Raw genomic sequence first — 22,644 nt, forward strand, 5'->3', positions numbered from 1 at the left:
TAATATACCTGCTCTTCTTTCCAAAGCTCCTTAAATTTGCTAAATGGCATATGAATCCAGTGGATATCTCCACCACTCAAGATAACGAAGTGAATCGGGAAGGTCCAGAGAAGCGTTGAATGTGGCGTTGAATGTGGCGCCACCATAGACAATTAGCAATCTTAGGTTAGACATCACTTTGAAGTCTGCACGTTTCAATGGTCGCTCTGCAATGTAATGCCAATTAAGGACTATGGCTTCAACATTTGGAGTTTCCTGACAATAAGAAGAAAGTTTAAATGTGAATATAAACATTTGGAAAAAGAGTATTTCGGATGGTAATGATGTACAAGTGTCTTAGTCTATTAAATATCCAAGATATTTGTTTCATATTCCAAAGACTTCCTAACACAACAAAAATTCGATCAAATTCATCTTTTAACAATCTAACATATTTATTATAAATTAGTTTTACTTTGCTCTGTTATCATCTAAAGTTTGTAATTTTTTTTTTTCCTAAAGGAAAGAAAAGAAAAAAATTGAATGCATTTGGCTCTTACCATGTTACTCTCCAACACATGATAGACATCCTCATCAGTGAACAACCTATTCCGTTTAGAGGGATCTTTAATACATTGTTCCTGAACAATTGTCCTTCCCATTTGTTGTAGCAAATCGTGCATCTGTATGGTTTCAACTTTCCGTGTTGAATCAATTGATATGAGAGACATATCAATAAGAATTCTAATTCCGGATGGCCAAAACAATTCACGAACATGTATCATTCGTCTTACCTTATCCACACGCCACCCTTTAAAAAAACATGCTATATCCAGAAATATCTCCTTCGCATTTCTATCCAATCTATCATAACTTATTCTCAACACTTCCTGGATACTTTCACTGGGATATCGTTTCATTTTGTTGAATTCATCTTCCCATTCTTCTTTGCTCTTGCAATTGAAGAACAAAGACCCCAGAACTGTAAGAGCTAAAGGAACGCCTCTGGCATAATGCACAACATTTTTTGCCGACTGCATATAATCTGTTCTACGAATACTGTTATTCTTGAAAGCACGCGAACAGAAGAGCTCAAGAGCGTCATCTGGTTTTAATACCTCAACCTCGTAGATATTATCCTCTTCAACAGTTGGCCCAAGTGTGCCCCTATCTCTAGTTGTGATAATGATTCTACTTCCAGTGCCATATCGATCGCCAGCTAAACGTTCCACTTGCATTGAACTACTCACATCGTCAAGAACAATGAGGACCCTTGTGCGGCTGAGCCTTTCTCGAACCGAAGTTGATCCTATGGGCAGAACTTCTTCCTTTAATATATCCTTAAGAAGTGTTTTTTCCAAGTGACCTAGTCCACCTGCTTGTTTTGAGTTCTCCGTAACATTCTTAAGAAAACAAGAAGCTTCGAATTTAGAAGAGTGTTTGTGAAATACAGCCTCGGCAAGGGTGGTCTTGCCAATTCCACCCATGCCCCAAATACCGACAGTGATGCAAGCGTCCTGTGGATGAATGCTTAATAGCGATTCAATCTTCTTAATGCGGCCTTCAATTCCAACAAAGTCCTTTAAATCGTAGGATGATTCACGACACAATTGGGTCCAAATATGATCGACAACTTTCTGAATTAGATCTGCCTCCGTCCTGACGTATAGATGTATATGATTAGGTAGAAAAGCAATAGTTAGTCTTAAATACGTTTTACCAAATCTTAGCTCAAATCAAATTGTCACACGTTTAAAGAAAATTTATAACTTTCGGCAAGTTAAAGAATGAGTTAGTTACCCGGATTTGTTTGAATGATCAAACCCAGATAGATTGGCTGCAGTCGTCAAAGCATCCCTCCACTTGTGCACCTTGTCAATATTGTTAGCGAATCGTTTTTCAAGTTGAACAAATGCATCTGCATAACTCCCGTGTTGTTTTCGTACATCAGATGGATTGATGTCATAGAATACGGGTATAACCATCCGGCCTTCTCTATTGTTGCATTTGAGTATATGCACAAGCTCATCCAGACACCATGTGGAAGAAGCATAGTTTTGTGAGAAAATGATCACCGAAATGGTGGATTTATTGATTGCTTCTAGAAGGGCAGGTTCGATTTCTTTTCCTCTCTGAAGTCTGTTATCGATGTAGGTTTCAATTTTCTTCTGACGTAAGGCAGCATGAAGATGGCTGGTAATACCAAGGCGGGTGTCCTCACCTCTGAAACTGATAAACACATCATACTTTTCTCCACGTGGGGGGTTATCAGCAGCGGATGAAGAAGAAGAAGAAGCAACGTCCATTACCTCTAGTTTTCAGATCCAGCAAAAAGATGTAGTTGCAGACAGATTAATTTTTAAATAAGGATATATAATATTATGACGTTGCAAGAATTAAGGAGAATTTACTTAGAATTGGCACAAAGTTTGAATGAGAGAGAGATGAACGAAAGTAGAAAATGGGGCACATATTTTCTTTGAAACAAAACTATAATTTAAAGAAAGATATTCATATATTTGCAATCTTACTATGAACAACGTCATCTCAGCATGTAAAGGAAGACAATTGATCACGATGCAAACAAAACATAGTGACACCCGGTGACAGGTCACCAGAGAAGAAATAACAGCAGACATAACAAAAATTAATTAGCAAATTAAATGCCAAAATAACATAACAACTAAACTTATTAATTAAAAAGAAACGACAAAAAATATAGAAAGAGCCTTAAACAGTGTCAACAAACATTAAACACTGACTAACCTCTGACAAGTTACCAATTTGACAATGGCTTGTTTGTTTTCTCCACCTTCAAAATAAGAAAACTTCACCTTCAAAATAATATATCCAAAACAATTAGTTTTTTGTATCATCAGCACGAGCAGCAGCGGATGACGACGAAGAAGAAGAAGAAGGCATATCCATAACCTCTAGTTTTCAGATCCAGGAGTAGTAGTTGCAGAGAGATTAATTGTGAATAGAGGGAAAGAGAGACTGGTTCAAAATTAAGGAGGATCCAATAATGCGAGAGAGAGAGAGAGAGAGAGAGAGAGAGTAGTTCAGAATTAAGGAGGATCTAAAGAACCAGAAAAGAGAGAGGGGGAGAGGGTGACTAGTTCAGATTTTACTTGAAATGGTTTTTTACTAGATGCACAAAGTTTCAAAGGCTCTTCTGGAAAAGCTATGACTAAGAGATGACCAGTTACAAAAGCATAAAAAGGGGCACACAGGATGGGGCCCTCCCTTTACTTGCTTTGCCTACACGGTTTTGAGTTTTCCTTGATTAGTAAGTCATCAATTTCTTTCAAGAAATTTCCAAACAATTTCCAAGCAGTTTTAATTGAGGACATTTCTAGAATTTCCAAAAGAAAATATGTGAATTTCATGCTACACAATCGTAGAGGGCCGAGAATGTAGTTGTTCACCAATGGAGATGGACAAGATTTGGAATCTATATTCCTGAGCACAAATAACAAATCAACTCATTAAATTATTAATGAACAATCTTTAGAGTTACAAACTTATTTTGTTTGATTTCATCATAAGATATTACACAATCGTTATAACTATCAATTTCTCTACCATATTATACTCAATTCAAACAAAACGAATCTTAACAGTTCAAAGAAAACTAATGAAAATGTTAAAGACATGCAGCACATGTAGAACAGAGTCCCAATGGCGATGACGATGATGTTGAAAACTTGAATGAACCCAATCAACTCCATCTCTCTATTTCTTGGATCAGATAGCAGAAAGAGAACCTGAACTACAGTCGCACCTGAGCCTGAATTAGAGTTTACTACAGAAAAATTGAAATTGTAGTCTGTGCACAAATTTACAAAGGCTCCATGGAGGACAAAAATTGAAAATTTGGAGAAACAAGGATTAGTCACTTTCACATACTTAAAAATACTTTATAATTGATAATGCTGCTGCTTTAAAATTTTCTTCTAAATATGCTTAATTAAAAGAAAAGTTTGTCCAAAAGCATTTTCTGTAAAGCATCTTTCAATAAAATGTACGCATGTTCCAAGAAAATCATCAGAGTTAAACAATACAAAACATAAAAAATATAAAGACGAAATTGCGCACACTTTCAGCGCAGAAACAATCTGCATTCAAACGGAAGAAAGGTTATAAATATATCCCTAGCGGAGGACTCAAAAGAGAGAGGTGGAATTTCCTCCTGATGGAGGAAGTTTTCTAGTGCTAGTGGAGGACAATGGTAAATGGTCATAAAAGGGGCAAATGGGATGGGACCTTCCTCTGCGCACTTAGACACGGCTAAATAAAAGAAAAAGTGGGAGGGATTGAGAATGAGATGGTGGTGCGGTGGGGTGGGGTGGGGTGAGTTCCAAATTTTTGGATTAAAAATTGAAAGAGTGGGGGATGGTGGGGTCGGGTACAAACACTAGTGTTTAGAGAGAGAAGTGACCAAACCTACTTCCAAACGCGACCCTTTCTTTTTGAGAATTTTCAGAATCATTACAAAGAAAATTCGGGGAGAATTCTCATATATAATTACCACATCTATTTTTCAAGTTAAAATATTCTACATTCAAAACTTTCTTGGGCCTCTCTCATATTTTGATACTTGTTTACCACTAACTTCCCTTTAAACTTTGTTAACTCACCTAACAACACTAAAAATAAAATATAAAAATAAAAATAAAAATAAATATGGAACATGAAGAACCAGATCACCACCATCGCACCGCAACCATCCCTCTCCTCCTCCTCCCCTCTCTCTCTCTCTCTCTCTCTCTCTCTCTCTCTCTTTCACCCTTCCAATTTGAACTCCTGTGTTTTGGGCAAAACCCACTTCACATTGAATATCCTTAATCCCCAACGACTTCGCTAACGAGACACTGGAGCACCGTATCCCCCTCATCACCGGCATCACCAGCCGCTTTCTCATGTTTTCTTTAATTTTAGTGTCCTTGCTCGTACAACCTGATACCAATTCGACGCATTTATATTTGTACAAATATAGACTATAGTTGAAGCAGCTGAACTAGTGCAGAAGATCCTGAACTTTGCAGTGAATTAAGTAACCTTGTCTTCAGGTTTTAGAAGCCTAGGCTGAGAGGTGTTCCTTCCTCGGGCGCAGTTGCTCAAGTGCAAAAGTCAATAGCGCATTTGAAATAACCACCATATCTATTTTACTAGTCCAACCGAGCTTGGTTTGAGTTAGCACGCCCACATGCACAAGAAGGATGTAGTTAGCATAGTAGTTACTCGGCTTGCATACCATGTAGGCCTAGTAGTTTTTATGGTCAACATTTTGGCATGCCCTATGAGACCTAGTGCAAAAACTACAAATTTTTATAACTATTGAAACTCGCACTGTCAAGAAGAAAACAATGATGGGAAAAACATTGAAAATCAGACATCTACAAATCAGAAAATTGTGCTTTCAAGCGCAGAACTGACATAGGACGCTTTAGTTGCCGTCACGCCAATCCGACAACATGCGAGAAGTGGAAATCAATCTTGACAGCTAGAAATTAACAACGATTGTCACATCTCAACCCGAGCTCGACGTTGCCGTAACACGATATTGCTCACTTTGGGCCCCAACCACGCCCTTATGGTTTGGTTTCTGGGAACTCACGAGCAACTTCCCAATGGGTCACCCATCTTGGGATTGCTCTTGCCCAAACTCGCTTAACTTCGGAGTTCCTACGGAACCCAAAGCCAATGAGCTTCCAAAAGGCCACGTGCTAATGGAGGTGGGCATGTACTGGGCGATGTGGGATCTAACAGTGATGGCTATCACAAAGACTACTAACCCCATCAATTTTTGACCTCCAGAAGGGATGGTCAAGGAAAACGAGGACAAAGACGATGAGGCCTCAGACGTCCTTCCTAAAACCTATCTAACTCCATTTCAAGATTTTGAGAGCATAAATAGTCTCTGGTAGTCAACAATGAGAAAAAAAAATTGTGGTAAGGACAAGAGTGTTAATTGGCTTATCTGATGCTTAGTGCCTGAATTTAAGAGTTAACCTAATCGAGATTAGATGATGCAAGGATCGGATTTGATAAACTTTTTGGCAATTCGCCTCTTTTGGGATCTTTTGTTACTCTATTAGCTTCTTTCTTCCAACGTCCAACGGAGGTGACTTTGCTCGCGTGTTTACAATCTATCCCAAGCTACCTAGACAGAACATGAGCACCTTTTCATCTTTTCTGCTAATGTGATATGCGATCTCAACCTTTGAATCCCCGGAATAATGTTCGAACGGTGTCGCACCCTAGCGACATGTGAACTATTTCACCTTGATCCTACCTTTCGTTAAACCATTGCAAAACAAACTGTCATTAGGGAGGGTCAAATGTTGTGGGAAGAGACATTTTGCAATCACAAATACTTATTTCTAACGGGAAAAAGTCCTTGATGGGCGTTGGAAATTGTCTCATTGGAAATACTTTTTTTCAGACTAGCCATCGAAAATACTTTATTATCGACGCACAAGACTTGTCGTTAGTAGTTAGTTTTCCATCATAAATGAATTTTCAAAATGGCAAAGTTATTTTATTTTTGACATGGAAATGTGGTTGCAAATACTTATATAGTTGTCAAAATTACTTTTCAAAGGACGACATATGTTTTTTGCGATGATGTTGTTCTGACCAAACAATTGTGTTGAAAAATCATTTTCGAACAAAATAATCTATAATTATGATACAAATATCAGAACAATTAAATGCATTCATAATGTGTGTACATGCGAAAACAAATGGCAAATTAAAGATGATAGGGTGTATATCAGGCCTGTCCTTGTCTATGGAATGCATCAGTTTTGGATCACAATTCTATCACAATGAGATACACTTGTAGTAAACAAAAGCAAATTAAGGTATGTTAAAAAATTTGCATATTATTGTACTTGTAAACCAGTGAAGAGAAGCAGCATCGTCCCATGTACCCCCATGCTCATATTATTGTTAAATTAATGTTTTTCTATTGTTAGTCATCATTGTGTTTTCTCCACTATGTATCGTGGAAAATGACAGCTCATTTCCCTCCGTCGGAGCTCTCTCAGCTATCAAAGTACGTAGTGTTTTGAAAGAGAGAGAGAGAGAGAGAGAGAGAGAGAGAGAGAGAGAGAGAGAGAGAGAGAGCTTCTCGTTCACGACTTGAGGGGCTTGGTTGGGCACCAGGAAAAGTGACCAACGGCTACCTCCAAGTGCGTTTCTTTATTATCGCATACCGCTTTCCTCACGTTTTCACCACGCGTTTCTTTATTATTTCATTCTGCTCACCTTACGCTTTCACCGTGCTCCAAGCCTCCCACAATGATACAAACCATTTACTTGGGACGAATTTTTAAAACTTTATGTTTTCTCATCTTTTCTTTAATCTCATAAAAAATACAAGTATATAACGAAAACAACCACCCTCATTTTTCAGTATATACTATATTAGTACATGTTAGTTCATTTGATATTGTCTTCATTTTTTATAATTTCTAGAAAAAATAAGAACAAACACTACAAAATCATGGAATGCTAAGAATGTAGTCCTACACTATTGGAGATTGCCTAAAGATTTGGAATTGTCTTTTTGAGCACAAGTGACAAATTAACCTCTTAGCGTGTTGTATGTTTATTTCTAATCTACACATGTTCTTGGGAAATTCAGCAGAGACCTATAACCTATTCGTGTCATGAGCAATGATCCTCGTAATAACTAGTTTTTAGAAAAATACGTGCTTACATTTACTAAATTTTGGACATTTAATTTAAGGTGATGCACCATTATTTTGTGTTTTAGCCTAATCAAACATTGTTTTGTTGCAGGCAGAGATAGCCAGACAAGAAGCAAGGCTGAAAATAGAGAAAGAAAACCCCGAAAAGGAGAAAAGTGTTCTGATGGGAACTGCATCGAATCAAGATAACCAAGACGGAGCACTTGAAATCACTGTCAGCGGTGAAAAGTATCGGCGTCTCAGGTTTGCAATGGCAAAGAAATGAGGCATTTGAAGGGTGGGATAAAAAACAAAGGAAAAAAAAAAAGAAAAAGAAGCGGATAGCCTCGATTACATCTGATCTTCTACTTGCTTAATTTTGCAAACTTCATTATTTGTATGAATGCTTCAATTGTGTATATCCTGACATCCCATTGCAACAAGTTAGCGTTGTTATGATTGCTTCTTAACCTCAAAACCCCGATCCCCACATCCGATGAGCTGCATGATTGTTTAACTAATTCCTCTATAATTTGTAGTAACATGCTGCAACCTACATTGTTTCCTGATGAAGGTAGTTTAAGACAAAAATTGAAAATTTGGAGAAACAAGGATTAGTCACTTTCACATACTTAAAAATACTTTATAATTGATAATGCTGCTGCTTTAAAATTTTCTTCTAAATATGCTTAATTAAAAGAAAAGTTTGTCCAAAAGCATTTTCTGTAAAGCATCTTTCAATAAAATGTACGCATGTTCCAAGAAAATCATCAGAGTTAAACAATACAAAACATAAAAAATATAAAGACGAAATTGCGCACACTTTCAGCGCAGAAACAATCTGCATTCAAACGGAAGAAAGGTTATAAATATATCCCTAGTGGAGGACTCAAAAGAGAGAGGTGGAATTTCCTCCTGATGGAGGAAGTTTTCTAGTGCTAGTGGAGGACAATGGTAAATGGTCATAAAAGGGAAAAATGGGATGGGACCTCCCTCTGCGCACTTAGACACGGCTAAACGAAAGAAAAAGTGGGAGGGATTGAGATAGTGGTGCGGTGGGGTGGGGTGAGTTCCAAATTTTTGGATTAAAAATTGAAAGAGTGGGGGATGGTGGGGTCGGGTACAAACACTAGTGTTTAGAGAGAGAAGTGACCAAACCTACTTCCAAGCGCGACCCTTTCTTTATGAGAATTTCCAGAATCATTACAAAAAAAATTCGAGGAAAATTCTCATATATTATTACCACATCTATTTTTCAAGTTCAAATATTCTACATTCAAAACTTTCTTGGGCCTCTCTCATATTTTGACACTTGTTTACCGCTGACTTCCCTTTAAACTCTGTTAACTCACCTAACAACACTAAAAATAAAATATAAAAATAAAAATAAATATGGAACGTGAAGAACCCGATCACCACCATCGCACCGCAACCATCCCTCTCCTCCTCATCCTCCTCCTCTCTCTCTCTCTCTCTCTCTCTCTCACCCTTCCCATTTGAACTCATGTGTTTTGGGCGAAACCCACTTCACATTGAATATCCTTAATCCCCAACAACTTTTCTAACGAGACACCAGAGCACTGTATCCCCCTCATCACCAGCATCACCGGCCACTTTCTCATGTTTTCTTTAATTTTAGTGTCCTTGCTCGTACAGCCTGATACCAATTCGGCGCATTTATATTTGTACAAATATAGACTATAGTTGAAGCAGCTGAACTAGAGCAGAAGATCCTAAACTTTGCAGTGAATTAAGCAACCTTGTCTTCAGGTTTTAGAAGCCTAGGCTGGGAGGTGTTCCTTCCTCGGTCGCAGTTGCTCAAGTGCAAAAGTCAATAGCGCATTCGAAACAACCACCATATCTATTTTACTCGGCCAACCGAGCTTGGTCGTGAGCTAGCACGCCCACATTCACAAGAAGGATGTAGTTAGCATAGTAGTTACTTGGCTTGCATACCATGTAGGCCTAGTAGTTTTTATGGTCAACATTTTGGCATGCCCTGTGGGACCTAGTGCAAAAACTACAAATTTTATAACTATTGAAACTCGCACTGTCAAGAAGAAAACAAGGATGGGAAAAACATTGAAAATCAGACATCTACAAATCAGAAAATTGTGCTTTCAAGCGCAGAACTGGCATAGGACCCTTTAGTTGCCATCACGCCAATCTAGCAACATGCCGAGAAGTGGAAATCAATCTTGACGGCTAGAAATTAACAGCGATTGTCACATCCCAACCCGAGCTCGATGCCGCTGTAACACGATATTGCTCGCTTTGGGCCCCAACCACGCCCTTATGGTTTGGTTTCTGGGAACTCACAAGAAACTTCCCAATGGGTCACCCATCTTGGGATTGCTCTTTCCCATACTCGCTTAACTACAGAGTTCCTGCAGAACCCAAAGTCAGTGAGCTCCCAAAAGGCCTCGTGCTAATGGAGGTGGGCATGTACTAGGCGATGTGGGATCTAACAGCGATGGCTATCACAAAGACTACTAACCCCATCAATTTTTTACCTCCAAAAGGGATGGTCAAGGAAAACGAGGACAAAGACGATGAGTCGGACGTCTTTCCTAAAACCTATCTAACTCCATTTCAAGATTTTGAGAGCATAAATAGTCTCTGGTGGTCAACAATGAGAAAAAAAAATTGTGGTAAGGACGAGAGTGTCAATTGGCTTATCCGATGCTTAGTGCCTGAATTTAAGAGTTAACCTAATCGAGATTAGATGATGCAAGGATCGGATTTGATAAACTTTTTGGCAATTCGCCTCTTTTGGGATCTTTTGTTACTCTATTAGCTTCTTTCTTCCAACGTCCAACGGAGGTGACTTTGCTCGCGTGTTTACAATCTATCCCAAGCTACCTAGACAGAACAGGAACACCTTTTCATCTTTTCTGCTAATGTGATATGCGATCTCAACCTTTGAATCCCCGGAATAATGTTCGAACGGTGTCGCACCCTAGCGACATGTGAACTATTTCACCTTGATCCTACCTTTCGTTAAACCATTGCAAAACGAACTGTCATTAGTGAGGGTCAAATGTTGTGGGAAGAGACATTTTGCAATCACAAATACTTATTTCTAACGGGAAAAAGTCCTTGATGGGCGTTGGAAATTGTCTCATTGGAAATACTTTTTTTCAGACTAGCCATCGAAAATACTTTATTATCGACGCACAAGACTTGTCGTTAGTAGTTAGTTTTCCATCATAAATGAATTTTCAAAATGGCAAAGTTATTTTATTTTTGACATGGAAATGTGATTGCAAATACTTATATAATTGTCAAAATTACTTTTCAAAAGACGACATATGTTTTTTGCGATGATGTTGTTCTGACCAAACAATTGTGTTGAAAAATCATTTTCGAACAAAATAATCTATAATTATGATACAAATATCAGAACAATTAAATGCATTCATAATGTGTGTACATGCGAAAACAAATGGCAAATTAAAGATGATAGGGTGTATATCAGGCCTGTCCTTGTCTATGGAATGCATCAGTTTTGGATCACAATTCTATCACAATGAGATACACTTGTAGTAAACAAAAGCAAATTAAGGTATGTTAAAAAATTTGCATATTATTGTACTAGTAAACCAGTGAAGAGAAGCAGCATCGTCCCATGTACCCCCATGCTCATATTATTGTTAAATTAATGTTTTTCTATTGTTAGTCATCATTGTGTTTTCTCCACTATGTATAGTGGAAAATGACAGCTCATTTCCCTCCTTCCGAGCTCTCTCAGCTATCAAAGTACGTAGTGTTTTGAGAGAGAGAGAGAGAGAGAGAGAGAGACTGACTTGAGGGGCTTGGTTGGGCACCAGGAAAAGAAAAGTGACCAACCGCTACCTCCAAGCGCGTTTCTTTATTATCGCATACCGCTTTCCTCACGTTTTCACCACGCTTTTCTTTATTATTTCATTCTGCTCTCCTCACGCTTTTACCGTGCTCCAAGCCTCCTAGAATGATACAAACCATTTACTTGGGACGAATTTTTAAAACTTTATGTTTTCTCATCTTTTCTTTAATCTCATAAAAAATACAAGTACATAACGAAAATAACAACCCTCATTTTTCAGTATATACTATATTAGTACATGTTAGTTCATTTGATATTGTCTTCATTTTTTATAATTTCTAAAAAAAATAAGAACAAACACTACAAAATCATGGAATGCTAAGAATGTAGTCCTACACTATTGGAGATTGCCTAAAGATTTGGAATTGTCTTTTTGAGCACAAGTGATAAATTAACCTGTTAGCGTGTTGTATGTTTATTTCTAATCTACACGTGTTCTTGAGAAATTCAGCAGAGACCAATAACCTATTCGTGTCATGAGCAGTGGCCCTTGTAATAACAAGTTTTTAGAAAAATACGTGCTTACATTTACTAAATTTTGGACATTTAATTTAAGGTGATGCACCATTATTTTGTGTTTTAGCCTAATCGAACATTGTTTTGTTGCAGGCAGAGATAGCCAGACAAGAAGCAAGGCTGAAAATAGAGAAAGAAAACCTCGAAAAAGATAAAAGCTTTCTAATGGGAACTGCATCAAATCAAGATAATGAAGACAGAGCACTTGAAATCACTGTCAGTGCTGAAAAGTATCGGTGTCTCAGGTTTGTAAAGGCAAGGAAATGAGGCATTTGAAGGGTGGGATAAAATAAAAAAAACAAAGAAGCGTATAGCCTCGATTACATCTGATCTTTTTACTTGCTTAATTTTGCAAACTTCATCCCTTGTATGAATGCTCCAATCCTGTGCATCCTGACATCCTATTGCAACAAGTTAGCGTTGTTATGATTGCTTCTTAAACTCAAAACCCTCATCTCCATACCGAATGAGCTGCATGATTGTTTAATTAATTCCTCTATAATTTGTTGTAACATGCTGCAACCTCCATTGTTTCTGATTAAGGTGGTTTAAGACAATCATTTTAATCAAAATTGTGTTCGCAAACATTGTTTCGATCCATTTTGATCTCAATCTTGGTTGTGTGATTTTGTTTATACTTGGTAAATGTCTCGATTTGAACAAGAGATTTTATCATTTTGGTAAAAGTTCATTCTTGTGTGGCACAGAATTAAGCGCAATGACGTTTTAGGATTCATACAGCTGACCCCACTTACTGGTAAAAGGCTTTGTTGTTGTTGGTAAAAGTTCATTCTTGATAATAAGAATATGAAGTTTGTGTCGCGTATGGACCTCGTAGAGTAAACGCGTTCGGTTGCTTGGTCACGATGAGATTGCTCAATGGTAATGTGCTATGCTCTAACTTGTGTTTGGTGAACGTATATAATTGCAGGAACAGAAATTATTAAATTGGATTAACAACATATTGTGTCTTACAAGTCTCCTCTATGCGAATCCATAGGACTGTATTTGGCTGCAGACAAAAAAAACCCCTAGAAAATAGGGAAAAACCAACTAAATCCATAGCATGCCCACGTTCCTTGTTCTCCCCGAGATAATTTGCAGGTTGTCCACTTCGGTTTGGTTGTACCGTTTTACAAGAGGTAGTGGGTGTTACAGTCGCATGTTAAGGAGAAAGTATAGGGACCAATAACAACAAGGCACCTAAGCATGGATGGATGGGAAGACAAGCGCATCTTGATTTAATGTAACCGTTTGATGGGTTAATGGGCCAATCAAACGGTTGACTAGTGATGTAGTGGGAGAGGGAGGGAGTTAACAACAGTTACTCTTCATCCAAAATCCCGCCCTTTTTCAATTACTTCGGAAGTTTTCTCCCACAAAACACTCACACTCACAACTCACAACTGCAAACTAGCATAGTTCGAGTGAAAGAGAAGATCAATCGCTTCGTTCTGAAAAAATGGGCACTTCGAGCCTCGAGTTCTTGGACGTCAGACTGCTCTTTTTGCTGTCCATGTTTTGCATGGCAAGTGGTTTCGGTAGAGGAGTCAAAGCAGACGGTAGAAGCCTCTTGCAGCATCACAACAAAAAAACTTGAAATTGTGAAAGCTACACGTACGATGATACGCCTAAAAAAACTTGAAATTGTGGAAGCTTTTTTTCCAAATGAAATTCCAATGTGACAAAGGATTGTGACAATTCTTTAGAATTATGGCAGGAAGAATTGCAATCATAAGAAGCCACTGCAACGATTCTCATTTAATTCGTGAAACTGAAAAGTAGGAGTATAGGAATTCTTCTCTATTCTTGGACGGTTCCATGGCTTCTCAAGACTGCTTTTTGTAAGTTTCCCACAGATGGCGCCAACTGTTGGAGTGGAAAATTTCGGATCCTCCAATCTTCCATCAAGTAAATCCTATAACCGTGATGAGAAGCCCACGACACCATCTTTGTTTGCCATCAATGAGGGAGGATGGAACCTGCAAAAAAACATTCCGGAGCTCAAGTCAATCTTTGTTCAAAATAATTGCAATACATTGTAAAGCTATCTGATACTTCCCTCTAACCGCATGCTGGTGGAGTTGTTTGGCCCTATATAGCCATTCAAGTCCTAGGCTCCAAGCCTCACTTTCCTTATATTTCTCCATGTTCCACATTCATGTATGTATTTGATCATGCTCCTTTACTTTACCCCCACTCTCCATGTTTAGCATGCTAGTGACTTGTTTGGTGGAGGAGTATTTTTTGGCTGCCACAAATGGTAACATAATGGTATGATCATTCATAGAATGTAGGTTTATGAAGATTTGTTGACAAGTTGTGTATAGATTTTATATTATTGTCCCCTTGACTGCCATTGCATGTATTGAGACCAATTATTTTCTTGGTGATTTTTTTTTTCAACCTTGGTGATTTGTGTGGTTTAATATTATATGTTATTTTTTTGGAGTATAGCGAGTTGGGAAAATAAAGTAAAGGAGATAACTAAAGATGGAAAATTGTACTTGTGAAATGTGCTTTCCTTATGAAATGTTTGTTGTAAAGCAATAGAAACATTTTTTTTATACATATTATCAAAGTTTATGACTACATATGATTCGTTATGAAAGTTTATAAAAAGCAAAGATATAAGCACTAACTGAATTATAAAAAAAATTTAACTCCCTTTAAAAATACTGTTCACAAAATTTTGGAGTTGAATCTTTCACGAAATTTGTAGGCCTTGTTCTTACGAGCGTTTATATCTGTTTTTTTTTTTTTTTTTTTTTTTTTTTTTTTTACATTTTTCACACTTGTAAATTAATTTCTACTAATTTTTTATTATTTTAATTCACAGGGAAAATATTATTAACAAGAGTTTGTATGGTTTTAAAAATTCAAAAGATGATATAACCACGGCAAAAGTGTAAAGGATGTGAACACGAACGTTGTCATATTTTTTATTTTTTCACATTTTTTGCACTCGAAAAATAATTATGAATTATTCCACATTTTTAACTTCCTTAAAACACTATTCACAAGGATTTTTATGGTTTTAAAAGCCAAACGACTACATAATCATTTCCAAAGTGTAGCTAATGCAATAAGGAACGTTACCATAGTTTTTCACACTTATAAATTAATTATTATGGTTTTCTTCATATAATTTGATTTTCCTACAAAATACTAAAGCACGATTAAAAATTTATAATAATTAGCTTACAAGTGTTAAAAATATGAAAAAATAGGACAACGTTCGTGGTTGCATCCTCTACGCTTTGATGATTACTTCATCATCATTTGAAATTTTAAAACTCTCCAGACCCTCGCGAACAATGATTTTAGGGGGAGTGATTATCAATAAAAATTCATTATAATTAACGTAGAAATGAGAAAAATGTGAAAAAATATACCAACATTCAGGACTGCATACTCTACGCCCTTGCGATGGTTAGACCGTCATTGTATTTTTTTAAACCCTCTAAACCGTTGTGAATAATGTTTTTCCTATGACTTCAAAACAATTTAAAAAATAGTAATAATTAATTTACAAATGTGAAAAAATACAAAAAAAAATATAAAAACGCTCGTAATGACATGGCCTACAATTTTTACGAAGGAATTAACTCCAAAGCTCGACACAATAGTCCATAAACCTTAGTGACAAACTCTAACCGCCCAATTGTCGTTTACGTTTACCCTTTAATTTTTCATCACCGGGAACCATTTTGAAAACATGATCTCATAGTAAATTGGAAAAGATGAACGGTTTAGATCATTAATATTACATTTTGATTTTTAAGGTTAGTACGAATATTGCTCGATGTTTATAAACTCTCTAGATATTATAGAATTGGTTCAAGCAATATTTGAACAAATCTTAATTTTTTAAAGATGACATCAACGATCCAAACAGTCTATCTTTTTCATTCCACGAAAAGATTATGTTTTGTAAAAAGAAACGCCGAAAAAGGGTGCCGGTGATGAAAAACCCAAGATCCACATCCCAATCAGCAAGCTAAAATTAGCTATGCTAAAAAATGAAATCAAACAAAAATTTACAGTTTATTTTCTAGTATTACAACTATGAAACTAGATCTTCTTCGAAATCAAATTCCACACAGACCACAAATCCTAGCAAATTTCAATTTATACATCTGTTATATGAATATGCCAACGGCGAGAGAATTTGATTCCCAGAGATGGATGTCCAGAACCGCGGGACGGAAAGGAAGATTGAAACCAAATGAACAAAAATACATAAATTGAAAATTTTCCCGTAAATTACCGAGAGACCGAAAGTTTGCAATTGCAGTGGAGGGCGAGTGGTGGTTTTACCTGGCAGTGGTGGGGTGAAGGCTGACGACGGGAGTCGAGAAAACCCTGTGACGTCGTGGCTCCTATGGCCATGGAAACCATAGTCGAGGAAGTTGGACTGGGAGATGGAGAGGTATCGAGATAAGCAGAGCGAGAAAGGGAAGAGGTGAGAACGAAGAGAGAGGATGACGACGCTGGACTTGAGCTTGCGTCGGTGATGGAGACGACGACGGCGTGAACGGAATTTGAGATTTCCAGTTGTAAGGGTGCGATGTAGAGCAGAGAGTTAACAGAGAAAGACGAGAGAGGGAGAAGCGAGTGAGGAACACGAGGGATATCCCAAAAATTCTGAGGTTTACCCGCGAACTATACGGGCTTTTAGGACCCGAAACTCAGTTTTATTGTGAGGTGGTTTCACACTAAGCTTGCTTTGATAAATTTGTTTTCAACCGTTGAAATCAGATTCAACGGCCCAGATTTTGTACTCTCGCAAGGTCGGAAAAGTACGTCCGCAACTTAGAAATTGTGACATTACAATACCATTTTGGTCACGAAACTTTAACGGAAAGCCCTTAATACAGTCTGTCATGGTTTCTAAGGCATCGAAATATACGTCCCCCGAATTTGTGGTTTCCTGATCATAAATGTTCTTAGAAGCCCAAAATTGTAGCCTGAGCGCGCGGCACTCTGGATTGATTCCATGGTCTGGTCTTCTGCGAATCGCAATCCGACGGTGGCGATGGCATCGGCGCAGAACCAATCGGCAATGTGGATCTCTTCGACGAGTATTTCCAACGAGCCGATTTGGACCGCAATGGCCGGATTAGTGGCAATGACGTTATGGCTTTCTTCCAAGGCTCCGGTCTCCCCAAACAAGTCCTTGCTAAGGTACTCTCTCTCTATGTATATATATTTGTATAGTTGGATGTGTATTGGTAGTGTGTGTGATTATAATTGTGTAATTATAGTGGGGATCGGGATTTGATGCCTGTGGAAATGTGTTCAAAATCAGATTGATTTGGAATTTTTAGTCTGATTGTAGTTGAAGTGCTTAATGTGAGCTCGAGATGTTGTTATTCTCTGATCTAAGCTGAGATTTTTACTTCGTGTAAGTATAATGCTGAATTGGTGTTCAAATGGTAGAAAATAAGTAGATGAAGGATTTATACTACATTTAGTGAGGTTGAGATAGTTATGTTATCAGGTCATTAATTTACTTTTTGGTGTATCCGTTCGACCTTAGGTGGTAAGCAGACTTTAGAAATGTGGTATATGACCCAAGGATTGTTTATTACATTACAATTGTATAGTACTGAAAACCTGCAGCATACAATGACTACGGAATAGTTAGGATTGTAGCATAAAAGGGAAATGTTGTTGGGTCATGATCATATCAACAAATAGGTTCTTGAAGCTGTATATTTGTTTTGCTGAAGGAATTTCTGAAGATAAAATGATAACCGGGGGCATAATATGTTAAATATTGATTACATGACTGCACTTTCTCGTTATCTATTTGTAACAGAAGTTTAGATCTGTTCTAGTTTCTATTGGTTGCTTATATTTATTAGCAGATATGCACATGCAAACCAGAGGGAGACTGGTTTACTTGGCCGGGCAGAGTTTTACAATGCCCTTAGACTAGACACTGTGGCACAAAGTGAGAGAGAACTTACGCTAGAAATGTTGAAGGCAGCATTATATGGCCCGGCTGCAGCTAAAGTACCTGCACCCAAGTTCTTGCAGCAACTCCTGCCCCTCAGTTCAATTCTACTGCAGCAGCACCTGCCACCCAGGGTGGTGCTGTGACTCTGACATCCTCGCAAAATCTTGGGTTTAAGGGACCGCAAGTATCACCTCAGTATAGTTCTTTTGGAGAAGCACCTGCCACTCGGGGTGGTGCTGTCACTCCAACATCCTCCCAAAATCTTGGGTTCAGGGACCACAAATACAATCTTAGTGTAATTCTGCTCCAACAGCTCCTGAGGGTGGTGCTGTTACTCCATCATCCTCCTAGAATCTTGGGTTCAGGGTATTACCTCCAAGTGTGAGTGTGAACCAGAAAATTTTCATTTCTCAAGATGGCAAGTCATTTAGGTCTCCAGTGCCTCCATCTAGTCCTGATTCCCAGCCCACACAGGGTGTTGCTGCCCAAAGCTTTCCCGGGGGAGGTTTAGTGGGTGGTCCTCAACCACAAAACTCAAGCATGGTGAACGATTAGGTTAGTGGAGGGGCAGATGGTGCAACGACCTTGATACCCTCGCAAGTTGTAAACAAAAGGATCACTCCTACAACACAGGATGTATTTGGGCTGGAAACATCAGGACCAACAGCTTCCCTACCAACTAAGCCACAGGCAGGTTCTGGGATCAGACCACCAGGACCACCGGCTAAGGATTCCAAACCATCAAATATATCTGGGAATGGCTATGCTCCCGACTCATGTTTTGAAGATGATGTGTTTTCTGCAACCCCACCTCAACAAAAGCAGAATTTTCCTCCTGGCAGCATACCCGTCTCTTCAACCATTGTGCCAGTATTTGCTGGAACCCATTCTTCAACTAGCCCAAGTACCCAGGTTGATGGCTAGCCTCAGCAGGCCCAGTCATTTGCAAAAGCCAACCAGCAGGCCTCAGCTCAGACTAATGCTACTGGAGTTTCACTTAGAGCTGGGAACTCTGCTTCTAGTCAGTCCCATATATCATGGCCTAGGATGACTCAAACTGATGTTCAAAAGTACACCAATATTTTTGTGAAAGTTGACACAGACAGAGACCTGCATCTGGTATTCATCCATAAGACAAAATTGAAGAAACATCTTGTAAATCAAATGCGTACAGAGGAGGTTAACTCACTGAGCTCAAAGTTCAAAAAAGCAACCGAAGCTGATAAAAAGGTACTTTTCCCCAATTTTTTCAGCTTGAGCAGCAAAGTTATGTGTGCATGTTACTTCCTGATAAGTTTCAAATCATAACAAATATCCCAAAGACTTGGAGAAAGAAATTTTGGATGATAGTGAGCAAAATTGAATATTTCTAGGTCAAAATGTAGTTCAGCCATCGAACTCGTTTTGTATTTATTACATCCCGGCCCGGGGCGGATCACTTCCCGGGCCCGCTCCACCACCATAGCACGATATTGTCCGCTTTGGGCCCCCACCACACCCTCACGGTTTTGTTTCTGGGAACTCACACGAGAACTTTCCGATGGGTCACCCATCCTGGGAGTGCTCTCGTGCGCTACTCGCTTAACTTCGGAGTTCCTATGGAACCCGAAGCCAATGAGCTCCCAAAAGGCCTCGTGCTAGGTAGGGATGGGAATATACATTTAAGGATCACTCCCCTGGGTGATGTGGGATGTCACAGTATTTCATTTCTTTTTGTATGCATCTCACTTTTTCTTCATTCTTTTTTTTCGTTTAGTTTGTTGCGCGACATATAATATTTCTCCTTAATTTTGGAATGTTTCTAGTACCATTGAAGCACGGACCCCAATTTTTCTTTGCTGATTTTTGCTTGGTTCAAACAAGAACACTGAGTTTTGCCGGTGTTAGTCCAATCAGACCATTCATATTTATCGCTCATTGCAGTTCAGCCATCAAACTATTGCATATTTTTGTTGTGTCGAATGTTCAAACTATTGTGCTTGGTCATGAGATTTTTTACTTTGCCCTGTGCTTGGCATATTATTTAATTTCTAAGTTTATGATATAAAGGCGAATTTCAAGATCCGCTGGACTTGTAAATCAAGTTTTGTCCATAACTTGTGCTTTATAATGTATAAACAATACTAAGATAATAAAACCCTCGCCTGTTAATCATCTTATTTCTTGGACAGACAAGTGAGCTATCAAAGTACATATTTGCCATAAAGTTTTTCCTAATTCTATTGGATACTGATGCTTAAGATTGTTGGATTAAAAGTCCGAATCATCTTCAGTTCCACTGGCTTCAGACCCATGATCATCACTTTCATTTGCTTCGGACTCATCACTTGATCCACTAGCTTCAGGCTCATCTCATGATCCACCACCTTCGGAATCGTCATTTTGTCTTGTTTTTTCTACTTTTGGTTCCCTCGACATGAAGACATGATAATTTAATTTCTCAGCATCTTCGGTATACAATGGGCATATACCACAGCTTTCCACCTTCATATGGGAAGCAGAATCAGGTCATTCTTCTAAATCCACAGGGTAGAAGACAACACAGGCCTCTTTGGCAAGTTTGTAAACATCAGGGGAGCAACTTTTTCCTACCTCTTCACTTCTAAAGGCCTCATTCCACACATGCACGTGATGTTGGCTGTTCCTCGGGATAAAGTACATAGAACTGAACAGTTCATGGCATTCACCCATGAATGTGACAATGAAATTAGCTCTTACCCTCCTCAAGTCATACCGCTCCTGTGAAACCTCAGAAACAACAACAGAGATAGCGAAACCAAATAAGCCTGTTCGAAACCAATCCGGAGGAAGATCGATGTTTACTGAAGATCCCTCATTTTGATAGCTGAACCAATTTGGAATTTCTTTTCCTGGACATACAACGTTAATCTGAGGCCTGGGATTCTGAGGCAGAGTTGGGTACTTTATTGGCGCAATAGATGCCATTCGCATAACTGTAATCTGTGCTTCATCCATTATGTTGCTCCTTGAATTATTACATAGCACTGGGAGCTCTGGAAGATACTTGAGACTCCTACAGCCTCCAAGATTAAGATAAGTAAGCTTGTCAAGATGTTGAAAATACTAAGGAATTTCAACCAACCTTTCGGTCCGATTTTCGGTTTTCGATTTTTTGAACCCACCCCTATGCTTTGTCCCACCATTGACATAGTTATATTGGCTTCCTTGGAAACTCTTTTCCATGAAAAAACAATCCATTTCGTCACACATACCACAGGAATATTGCTCAAATTTAATATCTATGTTGTAACTCCAAATTTCCAATTACAAGTTTACACGTAAGCAACTGTTCTTAGCATTTGCAAATAAGAAGGTGCAACTATTTATATTAAAAAATAGTTAGGAGCACATAAATTGACATGTACTTTTATAAAATTCGAGAAATTTGTCTCAGTGGTCGAGACATTTGCTACAACTAAGAAGCTCCCACAACACAGTTGCACACTTCAATGCAGAATGGCCGGCGACATATGCCAAACTAACATATACAATTACAAAAAAATGGAAACTAGACAAGGCTGTAGCTCCAATTAAGAATGAATTACATTATTTGTCGATGTTTACCAATTACATCAATTACTAGGGCCGGTTCTTTGATTTTGATTACTTCAAAGATCCCTAATCTTTTATTGAATGGACCTTTCCATGCACATCATGCAATACGAGAAGTTTGGGGACTAATTAAATAGTAAAAATGATGCTAAAAAAGGATCAATAAAAATGCCTTAATTGTACCAACTAATAGAGTTATTTAAAGGGTTCATAATCATATTTTAGAATACTAATCATTGATCGTCTCGTTAAAGGAGAAGAGGACGTGAAACCGACGAAACGCAGCACAACACCGTCATGGACATGAGCTGCTTATTGGTCATGATAACAGTATATAATCTATGGGGGTGTTTAGATTATGAATTAGGTTTCCTCTTTAACCGAATTTATAAAACGATGTGCAGCTGCAGTTTAAAATCTGACAATATAACATATCAAATATATGGCAAAGAGATCACTATGATTTCTAAATTGTAGCTTCCTTCTCAATCTTGCATTAATTTGTACCTTTCTCTATGTTCACGCTTTTGTTTCCCCGCTATGTACAGGTTGACAAATCGAAAACATAGACTTGCCAATCAACTCTGATTTCTAATTGTATTTGGTGTAGTAATGCCTAATGGGCCGGGCTCATTAGAACCAGTGGCAGTTTTGAAATATCACAACAAATACAGTACCATTTTTGTAACAAAAAATCAAAACAAAACAATCGATTAACGACGGTCGCTTTTTTACCTCAAAATATTGGCATCTCCGTCGTGTTCTGATTTTCTTCCGAATCGGAGAAGAAAGGCAACCAAATTCCCTATACGTCGTCGTTTTCTGATTCTTGGTCCTCTGAATTCGTGGTTTTCTGATTCTTCCCGGCGCTCCTCAAGCGTACGGCAGCCTGAACGTGGCGCTCTTGATTGATTCCATAGTCTGATCTTCCTCGAATCGCAATCCGACGGTGGCGATGGCGTCGACGCAGGGCCAATCATCAAATTTGGATCTCTTCGATGCGTATTTCCGACGAGCTGATTTGGACCGCGATGGCCAGATTAGTG

General features: G+C 38.4%; 2 protein-coding genes and 1 pseudogene across 3 annotated transcripts in view; 1 reads left to right on the top strand and 2 right to left on the bottom strand.

Annotated features, from left to right (window-relative positions):
• Positions 1–3,989, bottom strand: part of LOC137726811 (disease resistance protein RUN1-like) — a 45,303-nt gene extending 41,314 nt beyond the window's left edge. Inside the window, exons 1-3 of the mRNA XM_068465774.1 lie at positions 2,746–3,989; positions 1,780–2,288; positions 790–1,638 (exon numbers count right to left, since the gene is read on the bottom strand). Coding sequence (XP_068321875.1) covers positions 790–1,638; positions 1,780–2,285 — 1,355 coding nt within the window. The 5' untranslated portion in view covers positions 2,286–2,288; positions 2,746–3,989. The remainder of the gene's footprint in view (positions 1–789; positions 1,639–1,779; positions 2,289–2,745) is intronic.
• LOC137726251 (uncharacterized) overlaps positions 1–22,644 on the top strand; it is a 97,680-nt gene that overhangs the window by 55,964 nt on the left and 19,072 nt on the right. Inside the window, exon 2 of one of the 2 annotated variants that reach the window (XM_068465149.1) lies at positions 7,792–7,976. The exons of the other annotated variant lie outside the window; for it this stretch is intronic. Coding sequence (XP_068321250.1) covers positions 7,792–7,965 — 174 coding nt within the window. The 3' untranslated portion in view covers positions 7,966–7,976. Of the gene's footprint in view, positions 1–7,791; positions 7,977–22,644 lie in introns of those variants that run through there. 2 annotated transcript variants of the gene reach the window in all.
• Positions 20,201–22,578, bottom strand: LOC137726817 (uncharacterized; annotated as a pseudogene).

Source organism: Pyrus communis, chromosome 2 (genome assembly GCF_963583255.1).
Source record: "Pyrus communis chromosome 2, drPyrComm1.1, whole genome shotgun sequence".
Taxonomy (NCBI): domain Eukaryota; kingdom Viridiplantae; phylum Streptophyta; class Magnoliopsida; order Rosales; family Rosaceae; genus Pyrus; species Pyrus communis.